We start from the raw sequence: 25,741 nt of genomic DNA on the forward strand, positions 1-25,741 counted from the left end.
ATATTTTCAAAAATGGGACGAGGAAAAATCCCCTATGTGTGGAGTGTTTCTATTGGTCCATCCGGCCTGAAATTTGGACACAACGTGGACACAAAGAGAGAGACAGGTTTTTTTGCACAACATTGACAACATGCTCGGCATGCTTCACCCTGTCAACACTGGTACCACATGACTCACGCATTCAGTCATGTACCCATAACAGCTAATATACATCCACCCAATTTGCAGAAGTTCATACTAACCCACAGACATACCACTGAGAACTGTCTTGGGTTTGTTCTGCACATCCACAGATATATTTGTGTCCATGTTGCTCAGGCCTACATGATATGTGCCAAATGAATATCATTTCTAAACTGGCCAGGTTTTACACGGTTCCTGCCTGGAGCGGTTCTTCTTGTTCTTCTTGCTCTTCAATACACCGCGAGCTTTCAGCTGCTTGATGCCTTGATTCGTATTCAATAAAGTGAGACGATAATGACGTTTCCATGTGCTTATATTATTACAGCACGACACCAAGTGTTGACATGGTATGACCTGGGTGTGCGCACCGCCTTCTTTAGAGCTTTCTGCTCTCCACAGTGCGGGTGTAGACCGTTTTGAGGATGCAGGGCTTTATACCAAACCTCCTCGGCCGCCTGAGGGAGAAGAGGCGCTGCTGTGCCTGTCCATGAGGTCCACTATCAGCTCCTTGGTCTTGTTGATGTTTACAGGCCAGGGACCAGGGTCCAGTTAGAGATCAGGGCCTATTGACAGGCCTAATAAATGCACACATCTCAGCATATGTTTATGGTACTAAATGAACTTTTAGTATTATTCATTTAAATGATTATTTTTATAGTCGTTTAAAAAATATTGAGCCAATATTTTGTTTTGATATCGATCAGAAAAAAGGGTAGCTATCTATTGTATCGTCCACTCCTAAACGCTGTTATCTTACACGGGTTGCCCGAGCGGGGGCGGTAGCGAGCCCGGCCTTCCTTCCCCGCCGAGTCCGCGGGAGATCGGATCAGAGCGGTTGCGTGTTCGCTGCTGCAGCTGCTGCTCTCTTCCCCCCCGAGCTTGAAGATGGCGGTGTCGGTGTTCCCCGGCGTGCGGCTCCTCTCTATTGGGGACGCGAACGGAGATATCCAGCGGCACTCGGAGCAGCAGCCTCTCCGACTGGAGGTGAAAACGACGCAGGACGCGGCCCTGATCAACCTCTCCAACAGTGAGTGGACGCTCGCCTTTACGACCAGCCTTTGTGTCCGGCACGCTTAGCTAGCTTTAGCGAGCGGTGGCTAGGCTAGCACGTATACAGCGTTCATCACTTCGCTAGGTGTTACACTTGGACATATGCGCGTTTATATGTGTTTGGGTGTCGCTTTCGGGTTTAGGGGGTTTAATTGGCATGTAGCTGTGATTTGTACCACTTATTCCAGCTGTAAGCGGCGAGAAACGGGCTGTTTATTACACACGTCCTGCACCACGTTGGTAGCGGCGCAGCGTTAGCTAGCTAGCATGCCCCGATTCATTTGTATGGAGTAAGCTGCTTATAGCGGGCTAGCTAGCTAGCTCAGTTAGCCGCGTCTCCGCTGTCTCCAGCAAAGTGTAAAAGTTTCGTTTGGCTGTAAACTAAACTAGTTATGGCGTGTTTTTGGACACAAAGCACAACTCCAGTCTTCACCTTGGCGATCCAGACAATAAGTGTGCAGCTAGGTGGTTAGACTGGTAGCTAGCTCGCTCGCCAGGCTAACTCCTAGCTTATTGATGCTGGTCGGCAATAGTGGTGAATCCACGTCCAGACGCTTCAAATCCAGCCCGGGATTTTGTTGTAACCACCTGCGCAGCCACTCTGCTGCGAGCGTGCCCAGGCAGCTGGGGTAAAATCCCGGGCTGGATTTGAAGCGTCTGGACGTGGATTTGCCGTTTCTGTTGATTGGCGCCGAGTCGTGAAGTTCTCCGCTCTGTGTCTTTCTCTCCTGTTGGTTTACGAGTTTGCAGATGGTAGAAAAATGAAAGTCGGCCATCAGATCTACCCCAGAGTTGAGTCTAACGCGTTTAACTTGAACTTCTCTCGCCGGCGTGGATAGTTAAAGCGCCCCGGCTAACTAACCTGAACCCCAACGCCTAACGCCTGCCAGCTGGCAGGGGGAGTGCGAGTGTGTTGTGGTGGTGAAGCTCGGATGGCGCACATCGCTCCCCCGCTTCTTAGGAGAAATACTGATGGATATAAACGGTAATCAGGAGGTCTGCCTAGCTGGATAACATGCAGTGCGCCGAGCCCGTGGGCTAAGACGTTCATCTTTGTTCGCTGCGAGACAATAGCCGGTCCCCCTCGCCTCGCCTCCCCTCTTGCCCGCCTGTTCATTCAGCGGTCTCGGCTTTTGTTCGAGACGAGCTGCCTCGGAGCCCCCCTGGAAGAGAAGAATGGAGGGAACAGCAGCCGAGCTTTAACACCCATCCACACTAGGGATGTCACAGTACCTAAAATTACCATAAATAAAATCTACCTCATTCTCAAATCCAGTTTTAATATTAATTATTAAAAAAAGAATTATTTTATAGCTGGTCCCAGCTGCCTGAAATAGGAAAAAAATTTTAATAAAACATAATAATGCAAAATATTATTACATACAAACAGTGCTGTACTTTACTGAAACTCACTCACTCACTCAATCTGGTATGGCACAGCATGCCCACAGTGATGCCCGGCCTGGTCATTAGAAACAGGTGATCAGAACAGAAGGAGCACTGACCGGGTCCAGTGCCGAGTCCAGTGTTGGAGCGTACCCATAAAGCACCGTCCAGTGATCATTATGGCTGTACCGGCTTCGAACCTCGCAGAGAGTAGGCAAAACCAACATGGCGCTTCTAGTAGGTAGTCGGAGCGGTCAGATGACCGGCGCTCTGCGCTCTTCTGCATTTCTTCTTCCCTTTGCTTCGACTAGGCTTATGATGCTGCTCGTCAGTTCCAGGTATCTACGATGACCTTCGATATCGTAGAAAATGAGTATGGTATTGGTGCACCACTATTCAACACTATTAAATGGTTGATTCAAAATGTAGCCATGCAAAATGAATGGGTCTGAAATATCATTAATTACACACACAATATTATTTACCTAAGTATTAATTAGCGGCACATCGTACCTTTGTAATTATGTGATGGTATGATTTAGAGAAACCCAAAGATCAGCTCTGTATCGGCCGATGCTCAGAATTAAAATGTCTTACAGTGGAAGCTCTTCTCAGTTTTCTTTAATCGAACCCGTTTTCAGTCAGACCGTCCGGTATCATCTCCTCTTGTCTGTTTACGTGTGTCTTGCGCTTTGTCTCTGATCTGGACCGTTCCAGGCTGTCCGAGTTTGCCTCTAAGTTTGTGCCCCGTCTGTGGGCTGCTTCATTGCAAGCTGATACAGCCTTACCTCATCCTGCTCAACAGTCAAACCGCTAAGCCAGGCCTCAGGATCTCTGTAGGATAACAAGTTTGTCCCCCTTTTCAACAGTCAGACCACCGTGAGATTAATTGGTGGTTATGAAATGCTGGTTATGGTTGTTTATTAAACTGTCAGGTGTGGACATTTTAGATGGACCGTTTTTAAAGAGTAAGTACTTGGGGATGTCCTGCTCCAGTTATTTTGACCCCGATCTGATCCGAGTCTCTTAAAGCCGAGTATTGACCGATCATTTCAGATAAGATGAGCTGCTGATTAATCCGTTCAGTAAAATCCCTTTATTTTAGTGTCAGTTTCTATAATCAGATGTTCTGAACTGATTGATTTAGTTTAGTAGAGACTTGTGTTTAATATCTTTTACAATCCAGTCTGACTCTCCTCCCTGACCAATCAGCTCCCAGCTCCTTTACACTCCATTGCTGTCTGTAGTGTGTAGTGTTGCACTCTCTGGACTCATATCTGTTGTTGGTTCTCTGGTGTGAAATAACTGGTATATAGCCTCCATAACTCTGGAATACAGCATTAGCCTCCACTAAATGGGCTCTACAATGCTGGTTTAAAAGCAGAGAAAGGTGAGTGCTTCTCCCGCTGGTAAAACTGAGCTTTTCAGTAATAGTTTTATATAAGTGTCAGAAAATCTGTTCTGTTTGTTTCACTGTAAAATAGCTCCAAACTGCTCTACTCTACGCTGTCCTCACTGCTGCAGCTGGCTGGGCGATAACCTCGGTTAATGGCGCCCTTAAGGACAACAGATGGTTAAAACATTAAACAGTATTAAAATACCCGATCCAGTGAAATATGCCTGAATTGGCCCCAGTCACTGGGTCGGACCGGGACGTCGCTAGTACTTTAAGTGGTTCTAATGTAATTCTGTCATAGAATTGTCTGGCACCAGTGAAACTTGAATGGTTGATGTGTAGGCACCAAAACCTACAGGGGTGGAATGGTTTTACTGTGGTTTAGTCCAGGTTTTACTCCATCTTTAGCTCTGTGGGTCCGACAGTGAGACTTCCGATGCACCGATTGGTTGTATTTGGGACGTTATTTTTATTTTGCCCAATACAGAAAGGTTGTGGGCGGGACCTTGACGTAGGAGGCATGCTTCTGCCGGTGGCCTCGGAACACAAATAAGTGATAATTTTGATCATTATTAAAATTATCCATATGGTCCAGCCAATAATCAGCCGATCCCCTACTTTCAGCTTCCAAATATTTTTTGTTTGGGCCTTATGACCTATTCTGCTTCTCAATAGCACATATAACTCAATGAATAGCTGTAATCAGAGGTTTCAGAAGAGAGAGGAGGGGGGGGGGGGGTGTTCAGAATATGAAGTTCTCAACCCTAGTCCTAGTCACCTGCAGTATGTTGGACCTCCATCACACCAGGATGCAGGTCTGAGGACCAGATCTGCTGTTTAATAGGGGGTTTGACTTACCAGCAGAAAATTGATTGAGAATGCGAGACAGATCGGGCTAGATCTGTACAAAGTTAGCAGTGTCAGTCTTCCTGTGGAGTAGCAGGGTTTGAGTAGTTGGCCTACTTTTAGATTATCCTCTTAGGTGAAGTGCTTCATTATATATCATTATATATGAAGCACTCAGCTAATATATGGTTTTGGTGTTGTGTGAATTCGTCCCTTTTTTCCGCCCAATTGGGCACTGCCGACTTAACCCGCCCATTCGTAGCTTCCCCTAGCAGTAGCAATAATCCCGACACTAGGAGCATAAGGACTTTACGTGTATATCTCCTCCGATACGTGCAAATTGACCAGTGCCAGGCCAGTTGGGCTCTCTGACACTGGCTGCTGATGGCAGGCAGCATGACCTGGGATTCGAACCCTCATGGCAGCCCATTTGGGCCAAGCCCTTGTTTGCGGCTTTACGCAAGGTGATCAGGAAAACGGGTCAGCAGTTTGCCGATGAGATGATCATGGCATATCGCAAACGGAGGCTTCGTTTTCTTGTGGCTTCATGTCAGATTCTGCTTTACTGTCTAGGCTTACACTGTCTGCAGTGTGGAAGTGATTCTGTAGATCATCATTCACAATCTCGAGCAAATGCAGAAGTGAAAGAGGCTCTACAGCAGAAAAGGTTTCTGTAGTTTTCTTTTTTTTATGTTTTGAGGATTTTCAGTGTATGTCTCGTCATTAGCCAGTCAGAAAACCTCAGCGCTTGGTATGTTTATTGGTATCACTCAATATCTGCCAGTGCAGGTTATGCTTTCTTTGGTTTATAATTAACACAACTAGTGAAGAAAATCAGCCATTAAATCTGCACTTAAGTCGATGAAGGTTTCAGTTGGTGTCCTTTTTTAATAGAAATCCCCCCAACTTTGGTACTGCAAATTAACTCCCCCATTCATCACCTCCTATCAGTGCTCCTGACACTGGGAGGGTAAGGACTAAACACACGTCTCCTCCGATACATGTAAAGCAAGCCTCCCTTTTGCTGCCAGCACCTGCTAATAGACACCTGTGCATGCCAACTTCGCTTCAAGAGTGATGAGGAGAGAGCGTCATCTTTGCCGTGCTTTCTTGCGCTCCGGCTGCTGATGGCAAAGAGGCATGGGATTCCAACCTGTGAACCCTGGTCCGCTGTGGTGGCGCATTAGACTCCTGAGCTGGTAAAAATCTACCCTGAGCAGGACTCATCCTGCAGGTGGAAGCAGTGCAAGGGTAAGGTACATGATGTGAACCAGCCACATTAGCTAATCTCGCCTGGCTGATCATGATCGACACCTCGTTTTAACCCTCTGGCAGCTAAAAGACTGCTGTAAATGCTAGTGTTGGTGCTTTCTGAGAGCATCCCGTTACTGTTTATTATCTCTTAAGCAGCTCCTAATGTGGAATTCTGCTCGTCTGATTCTGTTAGAGGCTGCAATGGAAGCCCGGTATCTAGCAGGGAAGTACTAAGTGTGCTTCTGGAATACAGCTAGCTTAACCAGCCTGCTTTATGCTATTAACATTTAGGCCTAACACGGCCATAGGCGAGCGCACACATTAGATTCTGGTCAGATCCCAGCCGCGCCCACCTAGTAATGTCACTTAAGGTCAAGATGCCGTTATTCCACTACCAATGTTTGGTTGTTGACCATGTTGCATGCTCGGTTCTCGTGTTCTTGGACTAACCTGTTGGTATTTGTGTTGCAGATGAAGAGGCGAGTGTGTTTAAGTGCTCAGTGTCGCGGGAGACGGAGTGCAGCCGTGTTGGAAAACAGTCCTTCATCATCACGCTCGGCTGTAACAGCGTCCTCCTGCAGTTCGCCTCCCCCACAGGTAACACTTGACCTCCCGGCCCACACACCCCCCACACGCTTACACTCCTGAACAGTCACCTAGAAATAATTTAGAGGAGCTAACCGGGCACATAATTAGGACAGTGTTTTGGTAAGAACCTGGTGATGCGATACACATCATGATGCAGGGGTTACTATTCTGTCTGTTGTGGTGCTGAGAGTTTCGAGAATTGGTCAGAACATCAAACCCTGCACTTTTAAAGAATTAGAATTATCTGTTGGTTCAGGCTGGTAGGTTTCATTAGACAAAAAAACTAAAATACATAGAATCTAAAATGGTTAAAGGATTTGTGTTCTGAGCTGTATTAAAAAAAAAAATTGACCTGTTTATTGAATTTTGCAAAGTAGAACAAATAAGTGGCAGTAACATTAGTAGTATTGTACAATAATCAAAATCTGAATACAGAGGGCTTAAAAATAAAGAAATGGAAAAATAAGAATGTAATTAAACAAGACAAATCTGCAATAAAACTGCACAAAATAAATAAATAAAATTATATAATTATGTAATGTTCTGTTACAAGAGTCAGTCAATTGAAAGGTAAGCATCTTAGAAAAATGTGAGAATGTAAGTAACTGTATAATGTGTTAAGGGAGTTTAAGGGAGGATATGACTTCTACATGACCAAAAAAGGAGTCCTGTACCTTATGGAATTTGCGTACAGAGCCAGCTCTAATGCATCTAATCTTCTCCAGTTTTGCCACGTTACACACTTCTTGGATCCACGTGGTGTAGGAAGAAGGGATAGGACATTTCCATTTCAGTAGTGTAGCAAGAAGAGTGGCGAAGGACTCTTCAACGGTCACCCTCCACCGTTGAAAGGGAAACAGTAGTGGAAAGGGAAAAGTTTGTCTATGAGCCCAAAGAAGCTGGTTTGCTAAAGCCTACAGCCTTTTAAAGTTTTATTTTTTAACATATTAATAAGGTTATGGGAAGCATTTAAGATATTATTGATTTCTCTGATGTTGCAGAGGTTTAAAGGCTTGCGTTAATTATGATACACCAGACTTTAATAGGGTAAAAAGTAGAACATGTAGGTTTGGATTTCTATGAATATCAGATTAATGAAGCCTTTGGATGTTAAAAATGTTAAGGCGGTATTGTCCTAACCTGCTGTTGTCGGGTGCTGCTTTTATCAATGTGCAGATTTCTCCTCCTTCTACAACCTCCTGAAGAACTGCCGCGGACACCTCAACGAACACTCGGTCTTCAGCGAAAGGACGGAGGAGTCATCAGCTGTTCAGTATTTTCAGGTGAGGATCCACTAATGCATTTGCTAGCACATGTGTAATCATTTTTTATATACACACCCTTCACATGATCACATGATTCAGTGCTTTTACCAATTATGGGTTGTGGCGGTAATCCACACCACTGTATTAGTAGATATATTTCCATTTTCTATGTGGGTGGTTTTGCTGATGATGAATATGCAATTTGGGGGAATTGTAGATCCGAAACCTTTGTGAAGGGGAGGAATCTGTGAATCCTCTCGCCCACGCAGAGCACAGCAAAAGCTCATGTTATTGTTCGCCCAACCCTTAGATATAATATACAGTTTTATTTGGGGTCTTTCAGAGCTAAGCCATGTTTTGTGAGCCTTGACGTTGGGATCACTTTCTCATAGTTGGATTTCCATCTTCATTGGTTTTCTGGGTTAATCTGTGTAAATGTTCGGACTCTGGCCCAGTCAGCAAGCATTTAGTACGTGCTCGCTTGATGAAAAGGAGGCACTGATGAAAGCCTGTTTAAGGCTTAAAGTTGTATTTAAGCATTTCGCAGATGCAGGCCGGCTGGTGCTATGTGCTTTTTGGGTTGCTGTCATCATGTGAAGCTGCCAATTCAGCTATTTCACAATTTTTACCTAGCAAACATCAAAATTCGTATGTTATCACTAAAGTACTATGAGTATTTAGAAAAACTACATGGTTTAGTGTTTAAGTACATTTTATATTTTATGTTTTTTAAAAGCTCCTAAATATATGCTTAGTAGCGGTTAGAAACTGTAGTGTTTATTTGACCTTCGGACCAATTATTAATTATCTATTGGTTTTAAAGATTTCTGAGAAATTTAAAGAGATCTTTTTTGATCTTTAGATCTTTCTGGGTGTATTTAGAAGCACTGCATGGTTAAATGTTGTGGGTTTTTTTAAGGACGTTTATATTGTATGTCCTTAAAAAAAAAGAAACTGTGGTGAAGACTTTTATTTTGAATGTTTGCTGCAGAACAGTTTTACAGAACTGTTTAAAAAAATCCTATTCTCTTTTCTGCTGAAGTGCTTTTAAACACTGGCTTATATATGGTAGATTTATGTTTTATGCCCTTTAAAAACTCTAAATAATTAGCATTTCTATTTAGTTGTAGACTAAGCTTAAGCTGTGTGTAGGAAACCAGTCCATCTTTATTTTTAATTTTTTTTTTAATTTTAATTAATTAATTAATTTATGTATTTTCTTCCCTTATTTCTTCATTACGGCCTGCGGCAGTTTTATGGCTACCTCTCCCAGCAGCAGAACATGATGCAGGATTACGTTCGAACTGGAACTTATCAGCGGGCCATCCTACAGAACCACACCGACTTCAAGGACAAGGTACTAACCTAACTGCTACCTTCTTTGCAGGCCGAAAGAGCGGAAATGGATCGAACCGTAGCTTTATGATCTCAAAGGGTTTATTCCTGTTGTGCGCCGCAACAAAGGGATTTATTGCAGTTCTAATCAGTCTGACGTGTTTGTCCTCCTTCAGACGCTCCTCTAAAGGTTTCGTCAACTCTGTAAGGTGTTCCATTGGACTTTTAGACTAATGTGGAGTAAGAGTACTACTTTAGACAGGTGGAATGTACTGGAACAAGCTGCGTTCAGTTAAACTAGATGGTTGCATCATTCTATGCCTTTATTTATTATTTTTTTATTTCATTAACACATTTTTCCACATCGGTCATGAACTCCTTATTAGTATTATCCTGTTTGTTTAGACAGAGGATCCATGTTCACAATAAATGTGACTGGGTGGTAAATGTCATCCTAAAATGACTGCAGACCACTTCCTTACCTAACACAATTAAACCAATTCATTGAAATGTATATCTTTTTCTTTTTTAAGTAATAATGTAAAGGTTTGAGCAGATTACTCTATGTCGTTCAGAGCAACAGTACACGATTTAACACTAAGCGAACGGGGTGGTTAGTCATATATTTACTTGGTTTTAGGTCCTATTTTAACAGTAAACGAACATGATGAGAAAGATGGTTTGATAAATGATGTTTGTTTTGGTGATATTTTTAATGCAGATGTGAGAAATGGGTAAAAATAGCTTGTTGGTGTAATTTAATAGTATAATTTTCACTTATGTTAACAAGAACACTTGAATTGAAAGCTGTAAGCTTTGGAAAAACAGTGCATTAATGCAGATTCTCAGACATCGCGGACACATGGCACCTGTTTCGTAGAATGACTCGGTAGGCATTGTGTGCTGTATTTGATGAATCGACTTAATTATAAAAGTATTTTAGGAAAAATAAACAGTTTGGCCTGCTGTGTGTGCGCACACTTTGATATTTGCCTTGCTGAGTAGAAGGCTCAGCTCTGCTGAACACACGCTCTTCTGATGAATTAGTTTGATGATGAGGCGTGGTGATATTTTTTCTTTCTCAGCAATTTTTGTCTTATAAAGCTCCAGTTCACTCTGATGCTGATTCTATAAATCTAAAATGCGGAGAGTCTGACTTGAACAGCTCATAGAGGTTTCTAGCTTTCACCAAAATAGTCTGTATTGTCTGGAGTGTATTTGGGTTTATTAATATGCAGGAATTTGAGGTCAAGACAATACTCTGATAATACTGCACAGATCAGTCTGGGCCAGAAAAATAAAGGTTTTCCGATAGAACACTTACAGTGCATGCAATACAGCCCACTACCACCCAAAAATAACTACCTCTGGAATTAATAAGCACCTTCAGAAAAATGCCAAGTCATAGCAAAATACCCTCCTCCTCCCTGCCCACTGTACCCTGCTAGGATGCACCCAGATTTCTTCTGCTAGATGCAGTAATGGAGAAAAGGCCTGTACGCTTTCACACCATGCTAATCATGCATCCCCCGAATCATCACTTCCATCAGGTGACCTTCTCTTCCTCTCTCTTTTGTAGGTGGTGCTGGATGTGGGCTGTGGCTCGGGGATTCTTTCGTTTTTCGCAGCTCAGGCTGGAGCGCGGAAAGTTTATGCTGTGGAGGCCAGCACCATGGCTCAGCACGCAGAGGTACAACACTTCACTACATGTTTGTTTCCAATTCATCAGATATGTTCCTCAAATGTAGCCAAACACAAGGCAAGTTTAGGAACGCTGTGGTTAGGAGGTCACTGTTTGCTAAGAGATCAGTACAGTGAATGGGGAGCAACAGAAAGACACTTCGGACACCAATCAGCTTTAACTAAACTTGGCATGGTGTCATGGTGTTGCCTACAGCTTAAGGGAAGGGTTCCCAGACCTTTCATGCCGAGACCTATTTGTATCCACTCTTGCTCAGTTTACTGTTCTTTTATAAAACAATATACTATAAAAAATATAATCATAAAAAGGACCTTAATTTGTTCCATTTCAGCTCTAATCTTCAGTGTGAACAAGTTTATAATTCAGAAATATTCAGCAAACTGATTCTGATCCATGCTGTCAGCTGCAGAGCTGGGTTTTCCCTCTTAAGCACAAATTAAAGATCTTACAGATGGTATAAATCAATGAGCTGTGTATCGCTATTGCCCGGTTTTTAGCCAAAGTATTCATTTCGCCGATTGGTCTCTGATTTAGCCAGTCCTGAGAGCTGATCAGATCATATTAGTGAGTTAAGGACTACAGCAGCTCTGCATGAGGCTTCTTTGTCACAGGTATTTTTAGTTCCATGTTCAGACACTAGATCAAACTACAGAGCTTGTGCATGGCCATGGAAACCTATTGAAGCCAGCATGGCGCTCTGCTCAGTGTGCTGCAAGTTTCCAGCATGTCTGGGGGGGGGGGGGGAACCAGCAGAGACGCACAGTCCACATGCATGTCTTACTGGAGTGTCAACCAGCCAGTTTTCATGTTCTCCGATGTTTTCCTGTTCTCCGATGAATTGCAACCTTGTAATCTGGTGGTTGGTGTGGCGCAACAGATAACACCACTACCTGCCGCTGGGTTACAACACCATGTGGGAGACCAGGGTTCGATTCCCGGTCTGGGTGACTATGCTGCGCTACACCAATAAGAGTCCCTGGGCCAGACTCCTAACACTACATTGGCCCTCCTCTGTAATACGAGTAACCTTGCAAGTCGCTCTGGATAAGAGTGTCAGCTAAATGCTAAATGTCATGGTGTGCATGCGCAGGTGCTGGTGAACAGTAACCGTCTGACTGAGCGAGTGGTAGTAATCCCAGGGAAAGTGGAGGAGGTGACCTTACCTGAGCAGGTGGACATCATCATCTCTGAGCCAATGGGCTACATGCTGTTTAATGAGAGGATGCTGGAGAGCTACCTGCATGCCAAGAAGTTCCTCAAACCTAATGGTGAGTGCTATAGGTATATTTGTCTCTGTCCATACAGGCAGTGCAGTATTGGTTTTAATGCATTGGTTGTTTCTTTGCTTTGTGCGTGTAGGTAAAATGTTCCCCACCATTGGCGACGTCCATCTCGCTCCTTTCACAGACGAGCAGCTCTACATGGAGCAGTTTACCAAGGCCAACTTCTGGTGAGCGTCTTTAGCCAATGGTGAACAGCAGTGTCCATCCCCGACCTTATAGCAGTTGTTTAGGATACAATCCTTGGAATTATTTGGAGTGTTTTGGTACAGTTTACAGTACACACAAACTTCTGCACCAGCAGGTGACAAACAACTTATTTTAAGGCCGCTTTCACACCTGGGGCCCTATCTTACAATTGCACATTTTTAGTTTGGTAGAATTTGACTCTGAATCCTTTGGTCTGATTCATTTGGGCAGGTGTAAATACAGTCCCAAATCAAATGTGCTGCCCTGATAATTGCTAAGGCTACCAACAAATGGCAGCTCTCTGTGCCATTGCTTCATGTTAAACTGCACAGAAATATGTACCAGTCTAGATCTCGCTGCAATGTATCTATACCAACGTTTATGATTTTTCTGTTCTAGGACACCTTTAACCGTTTGATCTTTACATTTCATTTGGTATTAATCCTGATAATATAATCATGAGAACAGTTTAGCCAGTTTGGTGTCCCACAGGGTCCTGATTTAGGGTGTATGAAGCTGATAATTATTATATTATTCACTGTATATATTAGAGTATCGCAGTTGTCAGGCTGAACACTTGCAGTGCAGGCCAACACGTATGGTTTAAGGAGTTAAAATATCTTGTAAATGATGGATTTACCCAACAGTGAGGGCTCCCTTTTGTAACAGTGTCTGACTTCCTGTCTGTCTGTGTGTTTCAGGTACCAGCCATCTTTTCATGGGGTGGATTTGTCTGCTTTGAGGGGGGCAGCTGTAGATGAGTATTTTAGACAGCCCATTGTGGTAAGTAAAGAAGGATGAACACACTCAAAGATCCAGTTACAGTACTTAAGCACATCTCATTTGGTGTTATCGGTCTCTCTAGATGTGTGTGTTTATTTTAATACAAGTGAACCCCTTTTTTTTTTTTTTTTAAGATATGCCTGTCGTTACATTTTTCACTAGCAATACTTAAAAAACATAGCACACTTTTATTCACCTGTAAAATACAGTGTGTAGCTGCTGAGTGTAATACAAAGTCAGCTGGCTGTAGTTGGCAACATTTAACTTTTTTCCCTTTTTTTGTTCCTTAATAAATTCCCACATAAAATCTGTGTTCATGCACGGCCCTTTCTGTTATGGATGTTGGCATGATTTTAATATGCGTTTGTGGAGGCAGAGTTTGGATGGCGAGTGCGTGTGTGTGGGCATAAGGCTTGTTCTTTGCAGATATGTAGGATGTGCAGTGGGGGGAAACTGCAGGCTAAGTTGCTGCTGATGTGTGAGAAATGAGGGCTGAGGGGGGAAATGATGCCCGCTGTGTCAAACTCTGTCAAACAGAAGATTTTTTTTCTTGATGCAAAACAGCAGTACATAATATACTACTAATGCAGACTAAATGACATGTAGACACTCATGTCTACAGTCAGAAATGTGCCACGTTTGTTGATCATACTCTAATTTGGGGTTCTTTTACGATCTTAAGATAAGATGACACTTTATTGATCCCCGAAGCAAATTGCAGTGTTACAGTACTGTACATATTGCACACAGGAACAGACATATATTATTAGAATGAATGCAAAAAACAGAAGTTGCAGAAGTTATTAACCATAAACAGTAAATAAAAGTAAGCCGGGCCGACGTGGATAAATTATGTACTAGCAGTGTGTGCATACATTCATTTGTACTGAAGAACTATTAACCACAAGTTGCAAAAGTGTGTGTAAATATATGTGTATATGAGTATATAAGGAATTTAACATGTCATAGCAACTATAATACATATTGCACTAATAAGCATGTTATATAAGAAGCATGAACAAGGGCTGCAAAGGTATTATTGCACTGATGGAGATACGAGGTAGTAAGACAGATAGTTAAAAATTATTATTATTATTATTAGTAGTATTAGTTTAGTTTAGTATTACTAGGAGCCACAGTGACAGGAGAGTGAAACTAGTAAAAGCAGCTGGCCAGGTACAAATAACAATGCAATGAGTGCATTAAATAATAATAAAGTTTTAAATATTGATATTCTATGTAAGCTTATTGATCATTACCTCTTGACTAAAAAGCATGTAAACATTTTTTGAGTGACGATGTGCAAAAAAAATCTAATCCAGATAAGTGTATTAATTCCCCACATTCTATATTCTCTAAAGGTCCACTGATGTCTTACAACAATACTGCCTGGAAAAACAGTGGAAATTTGGTTTTAGCAGTTTAGTTTACATTAAATTGTAATGTAATAATTAAAACATACTGAAGTTGAAACTAAAAACTATTTTATTTTATTTCTTTTTAATAACAGATCCCTAAGTCATGAATATCCAAAAAATACCCCACGGCTTAGTGTGAGATGCACTTTAAATACATATGTATATACAATCTGAAGATTAAACTTTTACAAATTGTGGTAAACTGTCTCTGAATGACCTTGAATAAACCTGCTCCATTAACAGAAATGCAATTAAGGAATATATGATTAAATTACTCACTTTTCCAGACACTCATCTCTCATGGCCAACATATACTCCCCTCCATGTCTTACCTTAGCTAAAATTTAGCTTCAGTCATTTTTTACAGGAATTTTTGGAGGATTTTTGCAGCTCATTATAAATAATTTGTATGTATAATGTATTACATATTTAAAGGTTTTTTTTTTAATTATTTATTTAGTATGTTTTATTTTGTAATGACTTATTTGTAACCTGGAGACTTGAGTTCACCTTGAAATCTGATCTGTTGTGCCTGTGTATATGATGTGTGTATTGGGTCCAGCAGTTGTCAGCTGTGCAGGCGTGTGTGTGTGTGCCTGAGGCAGTAAAATCCTGCTGAAACAGTGAGATGCAGCTGTGCCGACCTGGCTTTAGAGGGTGCTGTTCCGATGACACCCTCATAGTTCAGGCTCAGGCAGTGCAGAGTCCCTCCGAGCGAGAGCTGGGCTTTTTGTAGTAGCTCAGCGCTTGACATGAGGCCTTACACTCATTACCCCCCTGTGTCTTCACACCGTTAGTCATGTCTGGTGTTGCTGGGGTTATGAATCAGAGTCTTCGTTTACACTCTCTCTTTCTCCCGTTTCTTTTAGGACACATTTGACATTCGAATCCTGATGGCCAAATCTGTGAAATACACAGTCAACTTTTTAGAAGCTAAAGAGGAAGACCTTTATAAGTAAGTCGCTCCTAATGTTTCAGATGTTTTTTTTGGGATTTACCCAAGGGGGTTTGGGGGAATCGGCCGTGTTAAACTAGGTAAAAAAGGTACACGTTCCAAATAAGGAGTCTGGGGGCGTGGTGGGCATGTTTGAAAGGGTCTTAACACACACAAGCAACAATTAAGCTGCAACGCTTTGCTGTATTCATGCATATCCTTCAGTTTCACAAACATTGGCTTAGGGAGCTCCAGGTTGATATTGTCTGTCTGTTTTTGTCTTTCTCAGGATAGAGATCCCATTCAAGTTTCACATGATGCACTCGGGGCTGGTGCATGGCCTGGCCTTCTGGTTTGACGTTGCTTTCATGGGATCTGTGTAAGTGCAATACTTGAACTCTTGAGCACTACGTCATAGTGCCCCCCCCCCCCCCCCTCTTCCTTGAGTCATCTGAGGCATGTTCAATCACTTAGAGTTGCAGTTATAAAATGGAAATGTTCATCCCGTCTCATCCTGACCTTGAAAAAGCCTTCTGAATTTGATACCCTGTGACCACAGAGAGTGCAGATTAGTTTCTGTTGAGGAATTGTGTTGAAGGGCGCTGACCAATAAAAGCTGCTGGATGGCCGTGGTTGAACTCTGAGCTGTGCCCAGAAAGATCTGAAGTGTAACATGATTCGGATGCGAGTTGCTCTAGATAAGAGTGTCAGCCTAATGCTGTAAATGTAAATATACAGCAAAGCTACAGGAGCATCTACAGGGTACCTAAGAATTTGAACTTGAGTCACTGTGGTTTACTACAGGATAAGTCCTCCATAAAAGACTGTAGATTCTAATAGGTAATATATTATTAAATACTTAAAAAAATACTATAGCACGATATAAAAATATGGGAAAATATATAAAGCAACTCATAAATTGATACACTCCTTTTTATACATAAGAACATTTTATGCCACTTCACAAGAAGCGATACATTTAGGAGCGTGAGCTGTTCAGATATAGTATAATATAATATAAAAATCTATAGTGTGAACGGCATAAAAAATTGACTTGCTGAGTAAATTGGATTTGGGCCACTTAGTCGGCTATATAAAGGAAGCCTCTGTAGTGTCTGAAATTGAAGGTCTAAATGTAGGTTACATACAAAATGGATGTTCCGAGCAGATAGTTTGGTTAAAGCAGAGTATGCCTGATCAACCAGAGGTGCTGTGAACATCCTGACCAGTCCCAGATGAGGTTCAGTGAACATTTTTGTCTTGTCATTTCTTTCTTTTCTTTTTATTTAAATATTTCTCTTTGTCTCCAGGATGACAGTGTGGCTCTCCACAGCCCCTACAGAGCCCCTCACTCATTGGTATCAGGTTCGCTGCCTGCTGCAGTCGCCGCTCTTTGCTAAGGCTGGAGACACGATGTCAGGCACGGCTATCCTCATCGCCAACAAGAGGTTCGTATTTTGTTGTATTTTTTTTTTTTTTGTCCTATGCTAGTCCTATGACTTCTGGAGCAGATAAACTTGAACCTACTAGCACCATGCCTAATGCCAGACGTGGGGTAGAGGCGTATAGAGCCCTCCAGCATTGCATTGAGCTGTAGAGCACAGGAACTGTGTTCTCTTGAATGATGGTTGGTGCTAAAGCCAATACTTTTGGGATGAGTTGTTTGGTGGTGATAATCCAACATCCGGACCTCACTGTCGCTGAACACAATCAAATTCACAGCAGTGCTCAGATATATCTAGTAGCAAGCCTTCTACCCTGGACAGTAGACAGCTGCTCCATCAAAAGCAGGATTACTTTTTGTTTATTTTTTTTAAATATATGAATACCCTTCACTTCATAAAGAGAATAAATGAGCAGGTGTCCAAATACTTTTGTATGGAATGGAAGAGCACACCAAACAAAGCAATCACAGTTTTGCCTCTTGCTTTTTGTCTCTTTCAGGCAAAGCTATGACATTAGCATTGTTGCTCAAGTGGATCAGACGGGCTCAAAGTCCAGCAACCTCCTGGATCTGAAGAACCCGTTTTTCAGGTGAGTTGGTGCTAATGATGCCCTCATCAGGTCCTCAACAGCTCATAGCTACTATATGCGGGGAATGTACTGCAAGGAATTTCTGGTTCTGGACAGCCAGTGTCCAGCGCAGTTCAGAATCTGGTGTATCTGAGCGCAGAACTCGCCCGACTGTGCTGGACATCGTCCCTCCAGGACCAGAACTGAAGGTGCAGCTTCCTTTAGTTCACTCTGTAACATTGGACCTGTAGAGGTGGGTTCCTGAGGGTAGAACCGTTCCCTTTATCGTTCTGTGTGTTGTTTCTGTAGGTACACAGGCACGACCCCTAACCCCCCACCAGGCTCGCACTACACCTCCCCCTCTGAGAACATGTGGAACTCTGGGGGGGCCTATAGCATGAGCCAAGGCATGGCTGTGTCAGGTACACGCACACACCTCTTTACCACCTAATGCACTGGAACACTGGAAAATTTGGTCCTGGTGTACCAGTGGTCCTGCACGTTGTGGTTCCTTGCCGTGACACTGTGTTCAGCTTAGGGAGGATGCACTAATTAGCGAGTTTGTTTAATGGGTTTGGTTAGAGCAGGGAAAAACGAGATGCGCCCGAGCTGGAAGGGGCGATAGGGTACCTCCCAAATTCTAATAAATGTCTGCTGTATCGCTCTCCTCCTTGTGAATAGGCGGTCCTAAAGGTGGCTCAGGTTTACCTCTGCATAACCCTGACCTATCAATAATAATAGCCTTCAATGGAATAGGAGAGCATGGCTCCGCCCTCTCATTGAGCGAGCTGGAGAGCTAAAGATAAACCTGGCGGGCTAAAGCCTGAACCTCGACAGGGGGAGCGCTTGATCCATGTGGCCCGTTGTCCCTCACTAGGGTGCCCGCCACCCCTCTGCCTCACCGCAGAATTTAGCGGCTGTGTGCCGAGACGGAAAGGAGGTCCGCTGCCTTAGTGATGGAGGGCAGTCAGTCATGCATGTTCATTAGAATAATAAGTGTTTTATCAAATTTCTGATTTGCGTTTTCGAGTTAAACTTTGCTGAACACTTCACAGATCACCCAGGTTTAGTTTTATACAAAAATTTATGTATCAATGTTTTGTGAAAATGGAGTATGCTCAGACTTGGAAGCGTTTTTGCCCCCAGAAGCATCAGTGCTAAACCCAGTGAGGTAACGTGAAGGCACCAGGTGGCAGTGTGAGCATCTTCTGTCAAAATGTTAAAAAGTTTAACATAAATATTATTAGTATTTTATTATTTATTTACTGGATCACTGATAGTCCTGTATTGGCAACATCTAGTGTACGTAATTCTTAAACAACCACAAACAATTTTATCCAGCTGGGGATCAGTTGATTTTGTCCGGTACTGTAAAAAGTGAAAACTGTCCAAGATTCTGAGAATTTGGACATTCGAAAAGTAGTGTCCACTGGTAGCGTACTGCTTTCGTTATCGTTAGTGTTAATAAATGAGGTGTGCAATTTCTCAGCAAGGCAGGGAGTCTTTCCTTTTTCTCTTTGGGTTGACCACTGACATCAGTTCAGTGCACTCTGTCTGTCAACACTGCAAGGATAAGGACTGATCAATGGCCAGACAGTGGCCGACAATCCGCTGGAATTGAGCTTAAAAGCCTATAATACAGCAAACTATGAACCATGAGCTGCCTTTATTGGCTACAGCAAAGTGTAGCTCTGCTTTTGACTACAATGCTACAGTGTGCATAATAGGACCGGAGACTCCAGGACCAGAGGGGACACACACACACAGGGGCTTGTTAAGTACGGCTGTCCAGTATCCATTATTTGACCACATGGACTGATATAAGTTCAATAGTAAAACATAGAGGCTGACTTCCCAGCATTCCATAGCGTCTCTGTGGGGAATGGTGTGTGTTGTGCATGACTCGGGTTTCTCATCTGCTCTTTTTTTCTTCCCTCTCTCTTTCTCTCGTTCTCTCACTTTCTCTCAGGGATGCCAGCAGCTTATGACCTCAGCACTGTCATCGGTGGCAGTGGCTCGACGGTGTCTCACAACAACCTCATCCCCCTTGGTACAGACACGCATGCACGTACGGATATGCACTCGCTCGCACACATGTCTATACACACAGATGAGCCGGCAGGACATGGCCATTAAACCTCGATTGACCCTTAGAAGTCATGCGTTTCCTTATTGCTGTGAGCCAGCGTTTGTTGTAGACCTCCGTACGTTTGAATGTGCATCTGTTGTGTCTCTGTCGAATTGATAAATAAATAAAAGAAGCGACTAGAGACTGAACATTACTCCCTGTTGAGTATCAGCTGATACTCTGCGGGGAAAAAGTGGGATCGTGCCATTTCTAAAAAAAAAATAATAATAATAATTGGATTTACATTGATTTACATTCTGTATCTTAATGCTCCCCCCTCCCTCCCAAAAAAGTGTAAAGTTTGTTTTGATGCCCAAAAAATGTGAAGATGTTTGTTTTGTACACAAAAAAAGAATTCACAATAAAATGATCTGCTTTTCTTACAAACACAATTGTGGTATGTAAATTCATAATCTGCACTTTCAAATTTGTCATTTCTCGTTGGAAAATAGATGATGCCTGACTTCTAAGGGACATCGTTCTCGCATCATGTACCTGTGATCTTGTCGCTGTCATGCAAAAACCTGTTATCTCCAGATGTATCTTCAGTATGACAATTTTATCGTTGCGTGATAAATGATGATGATAAAAGCTTTTCTAAGCATATCGAAGATAATGTTAGTGCTTTTAAAATACTGACCGTGTTGGACTGGGTGAATTGAATGAAGAGCAGCAGATATTGAATAACAATTTCTGTACTCAGTACGTGAGAATACCTGAATAGTAGTTTTTAACAATCTGTTGCTAATATGTTTAGTTTGTGGTTCCATGTATTGTGGAATGTCTTTAAATATCGTGATTTTTAGTATTTCTACTATATCGCCCAGCCCTACTTCTGGTGATCTTCGATATGCCAGCTTTACGGTAGAAGGGGAAACCTTCTCAACTTTCAATGGAAGTCAGTGCAAAAAGAAAATATTCCAGCTCATTTTGGAGCATTTCTATTGGTCTGTACATCGCGTCCACATGTCAAGGAACCAAGTGCCAAATTTAAAATTGCAAGAAAAGGAGATAAAAGGTTTGTGTGTGACAGTGTTTCTATAGTATTTGATTATTAAAATTAGACAATTCTTTTAATATTCATGTTTCCTGGCTTATGTTAACTTTCATTGTTTGGTTAAAGCTGAAATGGAGATTAATATTATATATATTTTTTTCGAATTGTTCTGTTTCTTTCCCCCTCAGTGAACACGGGGATTGTGAACCATACTCACTCCAGAATGGGCTCGATCATGAGCACAGGAATTGTCCAGGGTAAGGGTGTCTCTCGCCCCCTCTCTGCTCTTGCACTGCTCTTTGTCCACACCAATACAGACACATTTAAAATAATAATAATAATAATTTCTCAGATTTTACCTTGTGTGAACTGGAGATTCCAAAAAAGAAAAGTTTGTGATTGGACCCTGATTGTTGCATGATCTCGGCGCCACTGCCTTCAAAATTGAAAATCAATTACGTGTTACGCTCTGATTGACGATACACACCTTTGTGCGGATTTGTCATTTTGAAAAGTGAAGCTTAGCTTAGTTTTTTAGCTACTTTCTACTCTGCATTAGCAAACGGCTGCCTGAACTGTACATATGAGTGGTGTAATAGATCACAAAACTCTGTTCGGATCATGTTGCGCCCTGTTGGTGGTGATTTTATTTTTGCGTGGGCTGTTAGTTTTATTAGTGACTATTAGTGAAGATTAGTGTCTTTCTGTATTAGTGACTTCTTTAGACACAGTCTGTTCACACGGCCTCTGTCAAAATAAGTCACCAATACAAACAGGCCGTGTCAAGAGCAAGTCACTAAAACGAACAGCCTGCATCAAAAATATCTCAATCAAAACAGACTATCAAAATAAGTCATTAATACAAAGTTTTTTGTTTGTATTAGTAAAAGATATTAACAGTCTCTGCTTTCTTAGTGACTTGCTCTTGACCCAGATTGTTTGTTTCAGTTTGAGAGACTTGTCTGTTTTATGGTGACTTTTTCCACCACTACAGAGGAGAGCATTAGCTTTGTGTTTATAAAAAAAAAAAAAGAGAATCAAGATTGTAAGCACTTTGCTTTTTTCCGCAAGAATTTACACAGCTCCCCTGCAACCATGCCAAAATTAAAGCGAGTTGGGACCCTTTTGGTTGTTCTAACAGCCTCTTTCTGTAAAAGTTGGCGATTCTTGACCGCACCAAGCAGTGAAAACCACCTAAAAAAACGAACCGGACTAAATGGCAGAGGTTTAAAAAAGACGGGCTTCTCCAAAATCCCCTCTAATTATCAGCTGATGTTTTGCACCTGATTCTAATTTTACACATTTAAGCAGTAATAAATTCAGGGTGTCCCCACTTTTTCCATACAGACAAAAAAAAACATTATTTTACAGATTTTCTTTTTTCAAATGTGTTTAGTTATATTAACTACATCTCTCAGTATTGATCAAATGAGGATCACATTTCCAGATGTTGAAATGTTAAACAAGATTTTCAGGGATTTTGTCCTAATTTCTCGAATGACTACGATGACTGTTTATGGCTCTAATTTGTATTAACCCTCTGGAGTCTATTGGCATTGTTCTCGATTGTTGCACATCATAGATTCGCCTTTAATTGTTTAGGAGGAAATACCCACTTGTTTATATCAAAATGTTCATAGCAGGCTTATCTCTCTGTAATGAGCCCCCATTTGACCTAGAGCCCTGTGTGAGGAGAGAATCTGACCCTGAACTTAAACAGAAGTCAGATTTGAGAAATTCTTCATATTTCCTGTAAAAACGTTCCTTTACTCACGTGAACATTATTGTTTTGGTGCTTAAAATGGGTCCTAGCTTCAGATAAGCAGTGAAATGCATGAATACAGTGGTTTCTAAATGGCGAGAGGCTGACTAGTTTGAGTGTCCGCTGGTCAGTTTCACAGAAAACCATAGACGGAGGCACGAGTCCAGCAATTACGGATGAGAGGCAGATGACGGACACGCGAATCCACCAGTTAGACTGGGAGAGAGGCAGAGGCGAGTTTCTCGACCTGTCTTCACAGCCTCATAACTCCAGATGTGAGTCACGTACGATCTCGCGATGCATTGGAAAGGGCGGGGTCTACTGATTCTGGAAATGTTGAAGCGGATTTCTGTGTTGCTGTACTGTCACAGAGAGAAACCTCGGGAAACGTCAGATTTCGTGGACTCCAGAGGGTTAATGTGTACAAAGCCTATTAGAAATACAGCTTTTTCACTCTAGACCAGGGGTGGGCAATGGGAGTCCAGCACAGACCTACTGCTACTGGCAATCAGCAGGGCAGTGGAGTCAGTGGTGTGCTCAAGCAGGAAAAGCACCAAAGTGTGCTGGAATTGGCCACCCCTGCTCTAGACCGTTTGCACTGCATGGCTCCATCTATGCAAATACTAACTGCTCACGTCTTTCAGGCTGTTGATGCCATCACTGTCATTCACATGTATGCAAAAGCTTCTGCAGTCAGGCGTTACGTAGCGAGGGAACTTTGGATAAGGTTCATGAATGGAGCCAGTGTTGATCTTGGATGTGGACCTAACGGCTGCTGTTGACCAATACAGTTGGAAAGCACACACTCGCCCTACAAATTCTAATAGTTCTCATACGCACGTTTACATGGCTCAGCATGCTCGTACTTTAGGTAATGTAGCCTATGACCAATTTCGGACGATTCCGTGATGACCATTGTCCACCTCTGCACGACTCCCATCAGTTGTAGCCAATAGGCTGTGATAACTGAGACCGTATGAGACCATAATGCGCCATTTTACCAATGAGAGGACGGAGTCTGCATGGCTGCTTTCATTCTTATTGACTTTTCACCCTCGTTTCTAACTTTGTCTTCTCTCTTGTCTTGTTCTCCTCCCAGGAGCTACGACTGGTCAGCAGGGTTCCAGCAGCAGCACTCACTACCCAGTCACCAACCAGTTCACCATGGGTGGCCCAGCCATCTCCATGGCCTCCCCCATGGCCATCCCCAGCAACACCATGCACTATGGGAGTTAAGCCCCTCCACTTTCGGGCCCCCCTGCATGTCCAGCCTCCTTAACTGACCACAGCCAAAATCTGAGAAAACCAAATCCAGTGCTGCAGTCTCTGGCCATCACCTCTCTCTCTCTCTCCGTCTCTCTCTCTCTGTCTCTCTCAATATATGTATATTATATATTCGTATATATTCTCTCTCTCTCTTCCTCACCCCACACCACCCCCACCCCCCTCGCTTTTTTTGTTTGTTTGTTTTTTTTAATTCTCACATATCCGTCCCCCCATCGTATGATGCCAGCGTCCGTTCGCTCTCTTTTACTCAAGTCAGTCAGAGGTGCACCACCATCAGCTGCCGAAACTGTTCCAGGACAAGCCACCGGGGGGCAGCACTTGGTTGTCGATGGGACTGAAAGAGCACAAACTGACACAAGCTTTGAAATCTAGTGGACAAAGACTCTCGAGTTGGACGGAATGCTGACCACAGGACAGTTTTAACAATGATGATGATGATCTGATGCTTTTCAGACATAAAATTCACACTCGGTGTTTGCATACATCAGCAGTGGACCGTTGATGCTGATCCTGAGATTTGTTGCAGGACTTGTCCCGCTGTCTCTCGCTTGTTTTTCCGCTCTCTCTGTCTCTCTTTTCTCGATCATGTCAGACTGTGCACACGTTTTACCCCCTTTCCACATGAAGTCTGCTCCCAGGCACCTTGACCTGTCCGGGGATGAGGGAAGGAAAAGGAAGAAGGAAAAAAAACAAAAAAACGTCTGGCTCCAAGGAACGTGATCGGCCACATGCTCTTGTACAGCTCAACAGTTCGTGCTGTAGACACCCAGTGAGGACATGGCACCTTGTTTTTTTTTTTTTGTTTTTTTAATGAACCTGCCTGTAGAGCAACCTTGTGTAGGTAGATGTGTCCATGTTGCGTAGTTCGTTCCATTCGCAAGCACGCTCGTCGTCCAGTCCCTTCTAAATGTAGTGCAGTCCCCACATGTGCGTGGCTAGATGTACTCCCACCCACTCCCAAACCCCCTCCCACCAGTCTCTGGGAGGTTTCGGCCGCTCCGGAGGACTGCGGACAGAGAGGAAGGCTTCAGACGGCCAGCCCACGCCGGAGAGGGTGGAAGGATTAGCATGTTAGCGCATTAGCATAGGCAGACGGATGATTGAAGAGCCAGGCGGGATCCAGCGGACATGGAGAGTCCATCGGCCTCTGCAGCAGGACGCTTGTTTGTGTTCCTATCATATAGTTTACAGCCCTCTCATCTCATGCCCTGCGTACCTCGTCCACCTCTGTGTATTGTGAGACTGTTGTCTAGCTTACCCGGAGGATCTGAGGGAGTAATTAGCTTTGACCCCTTTCCCCTTTGCCTCCTCTCCTGCCTCCCCGTGATGGGGGACGCGCTAGTCCAAAAGACAAAGACTCTGAAAGTGTACTCATCGCTTTCATTCACACTGCTTCAGTTTTGAGGTTTTGATTTAGAAACTTTCATGGAGGAAAAGAAAAGCCTGCTAGTTTGTAGAATTATTTTTTTTTGTTTTTGTTTTTGTTTTTTTCCTTTCACAAAAAAAGCAACAGACACAAAAAAGAAAAAAAAGAAGGTGCAAATTAAAGTTGTTGGTGGAGACGTCCCTATAAAGTCTGGCTTCTTCTGACAGTAGTTGTGTGTGACGCCTCCTGGTCCAGAGGGTCATACCAGACTGACGTTACCTGAGGCCGAAAAACAACAAACAAACAGTGCATTTCCTTATGTTTACATTTTGACATTTTGTTTAATCGGTGGGCAGTTTCACACATATGGATTAAAGTGTAACTGCACCCTCATGCCTCCGTTGTTACCCCCCTTTCTTTTATTTGAACCTGTGGTCAGGCATCCTGTGGGCGGCAGCAGGCCCCTTCCGGCAACTCGTGGCTCGGTTTCTGTGTCGGAAATTAACAGGATTTTCACATCTTGCCATCCTCGCCCACCCTTCCCCAAATTGAGGAGGAAGGTTTAAGAGTGTGCACTGC

At 43.0% G+C, this 25,741-nt stretch overlaps 1 protein-coding gene across 4 annotated transcripts; it reads left to right on the forward strand.

Annotated features, from left to right (window-relative positions):
* Window positions 1-992: 992 nt before the first annotated feature.
* On the forward strand, window positions 993-25,555 carry carm1 (coactivator-associated arginine methyltransferase 1). 4 transcript variants are annotated; one of them, XM_072692994.1, is made up of 17 exons: window positions 993-1,210; window positions 6,587-6,712; window positions 7,880-7,986; window positions 9,221-9,325; window positions 10,883-10,993; window positions 12,096-12,273; window positions 12,365-12,455; window positions 13,176-13,257; window positions 15,545-15,630; window positions 15,899-15,988; window positions 16,920-17,057; window positions 17,554-17,643; window positions 17,932-18,044; window positions 19,592-19,690; window positions 20,936-21,004; window positions 22,641-22,784; window positions 23,609-23,687. In XM_072692994.1, coding segments are annotated over exons 1-17 (1,773 nt in total). In that variant the 5' UTR covers window positions 993-1,068; the 3' UTR covers window positions 23,611-23,687. The 4 variants fall into 4 exon arrangements, with proteins under 4 accessions (XP_072549095.1, XP_072549097.1, XP_072549096.1 ...); XM_072692996.1 differs by having other exon boundaries at window positions 19,592-19,672; XM_072692995.1 differs by lacking the exon at window positions 22,641-22,784 and having other exon boundaries at window positions 23,609-25,555.
* The last annotated feature ends 186 nt before the right edge of the window (window positions 25,556-25,741 follow it).

The sequence above is a fragment of the Salminus brasiliensis genome, chromosome 12 (genome assembly GCF_030463535.1).
Source record: "Salminus brasiliensis chromosome 12, fSalBra1.hap2, whole genome shotgun sequence".
In the NCBI taxonomy this organism is placed as follows: Eukaryota; Metazoa; Chordata; class Actinopteri; order Characiformes; family Bryconidae; genus Salminus; species Salminus brasiliensis.

Excerpts from the sequence above, each read along its gene's own strand:
- carm1 (XM_072692994.1), top strand. The coding sequence starts at position 1,069 with ATGGCGGTGTCGGTGTTCCCCGGCGTGCGGCTCCTCTCTATTGGGGAC. Across the intron at positions 12,456-13,175 it reads TTTACCAAGGCCAACTTCTG|GTACCAGCCATCTTTTCATG; the intron begins GTGAGCGTCTTT and ends TGTGTGTTTCAG. Across the intron at positions 17,644-17,931 it reads CTGAAGAACCCGTTTTTCAG|GTACACAGGCACGACCCCTA; the intron begins GTGAGTTGGTGC and ends TTGTTTCTGTAG.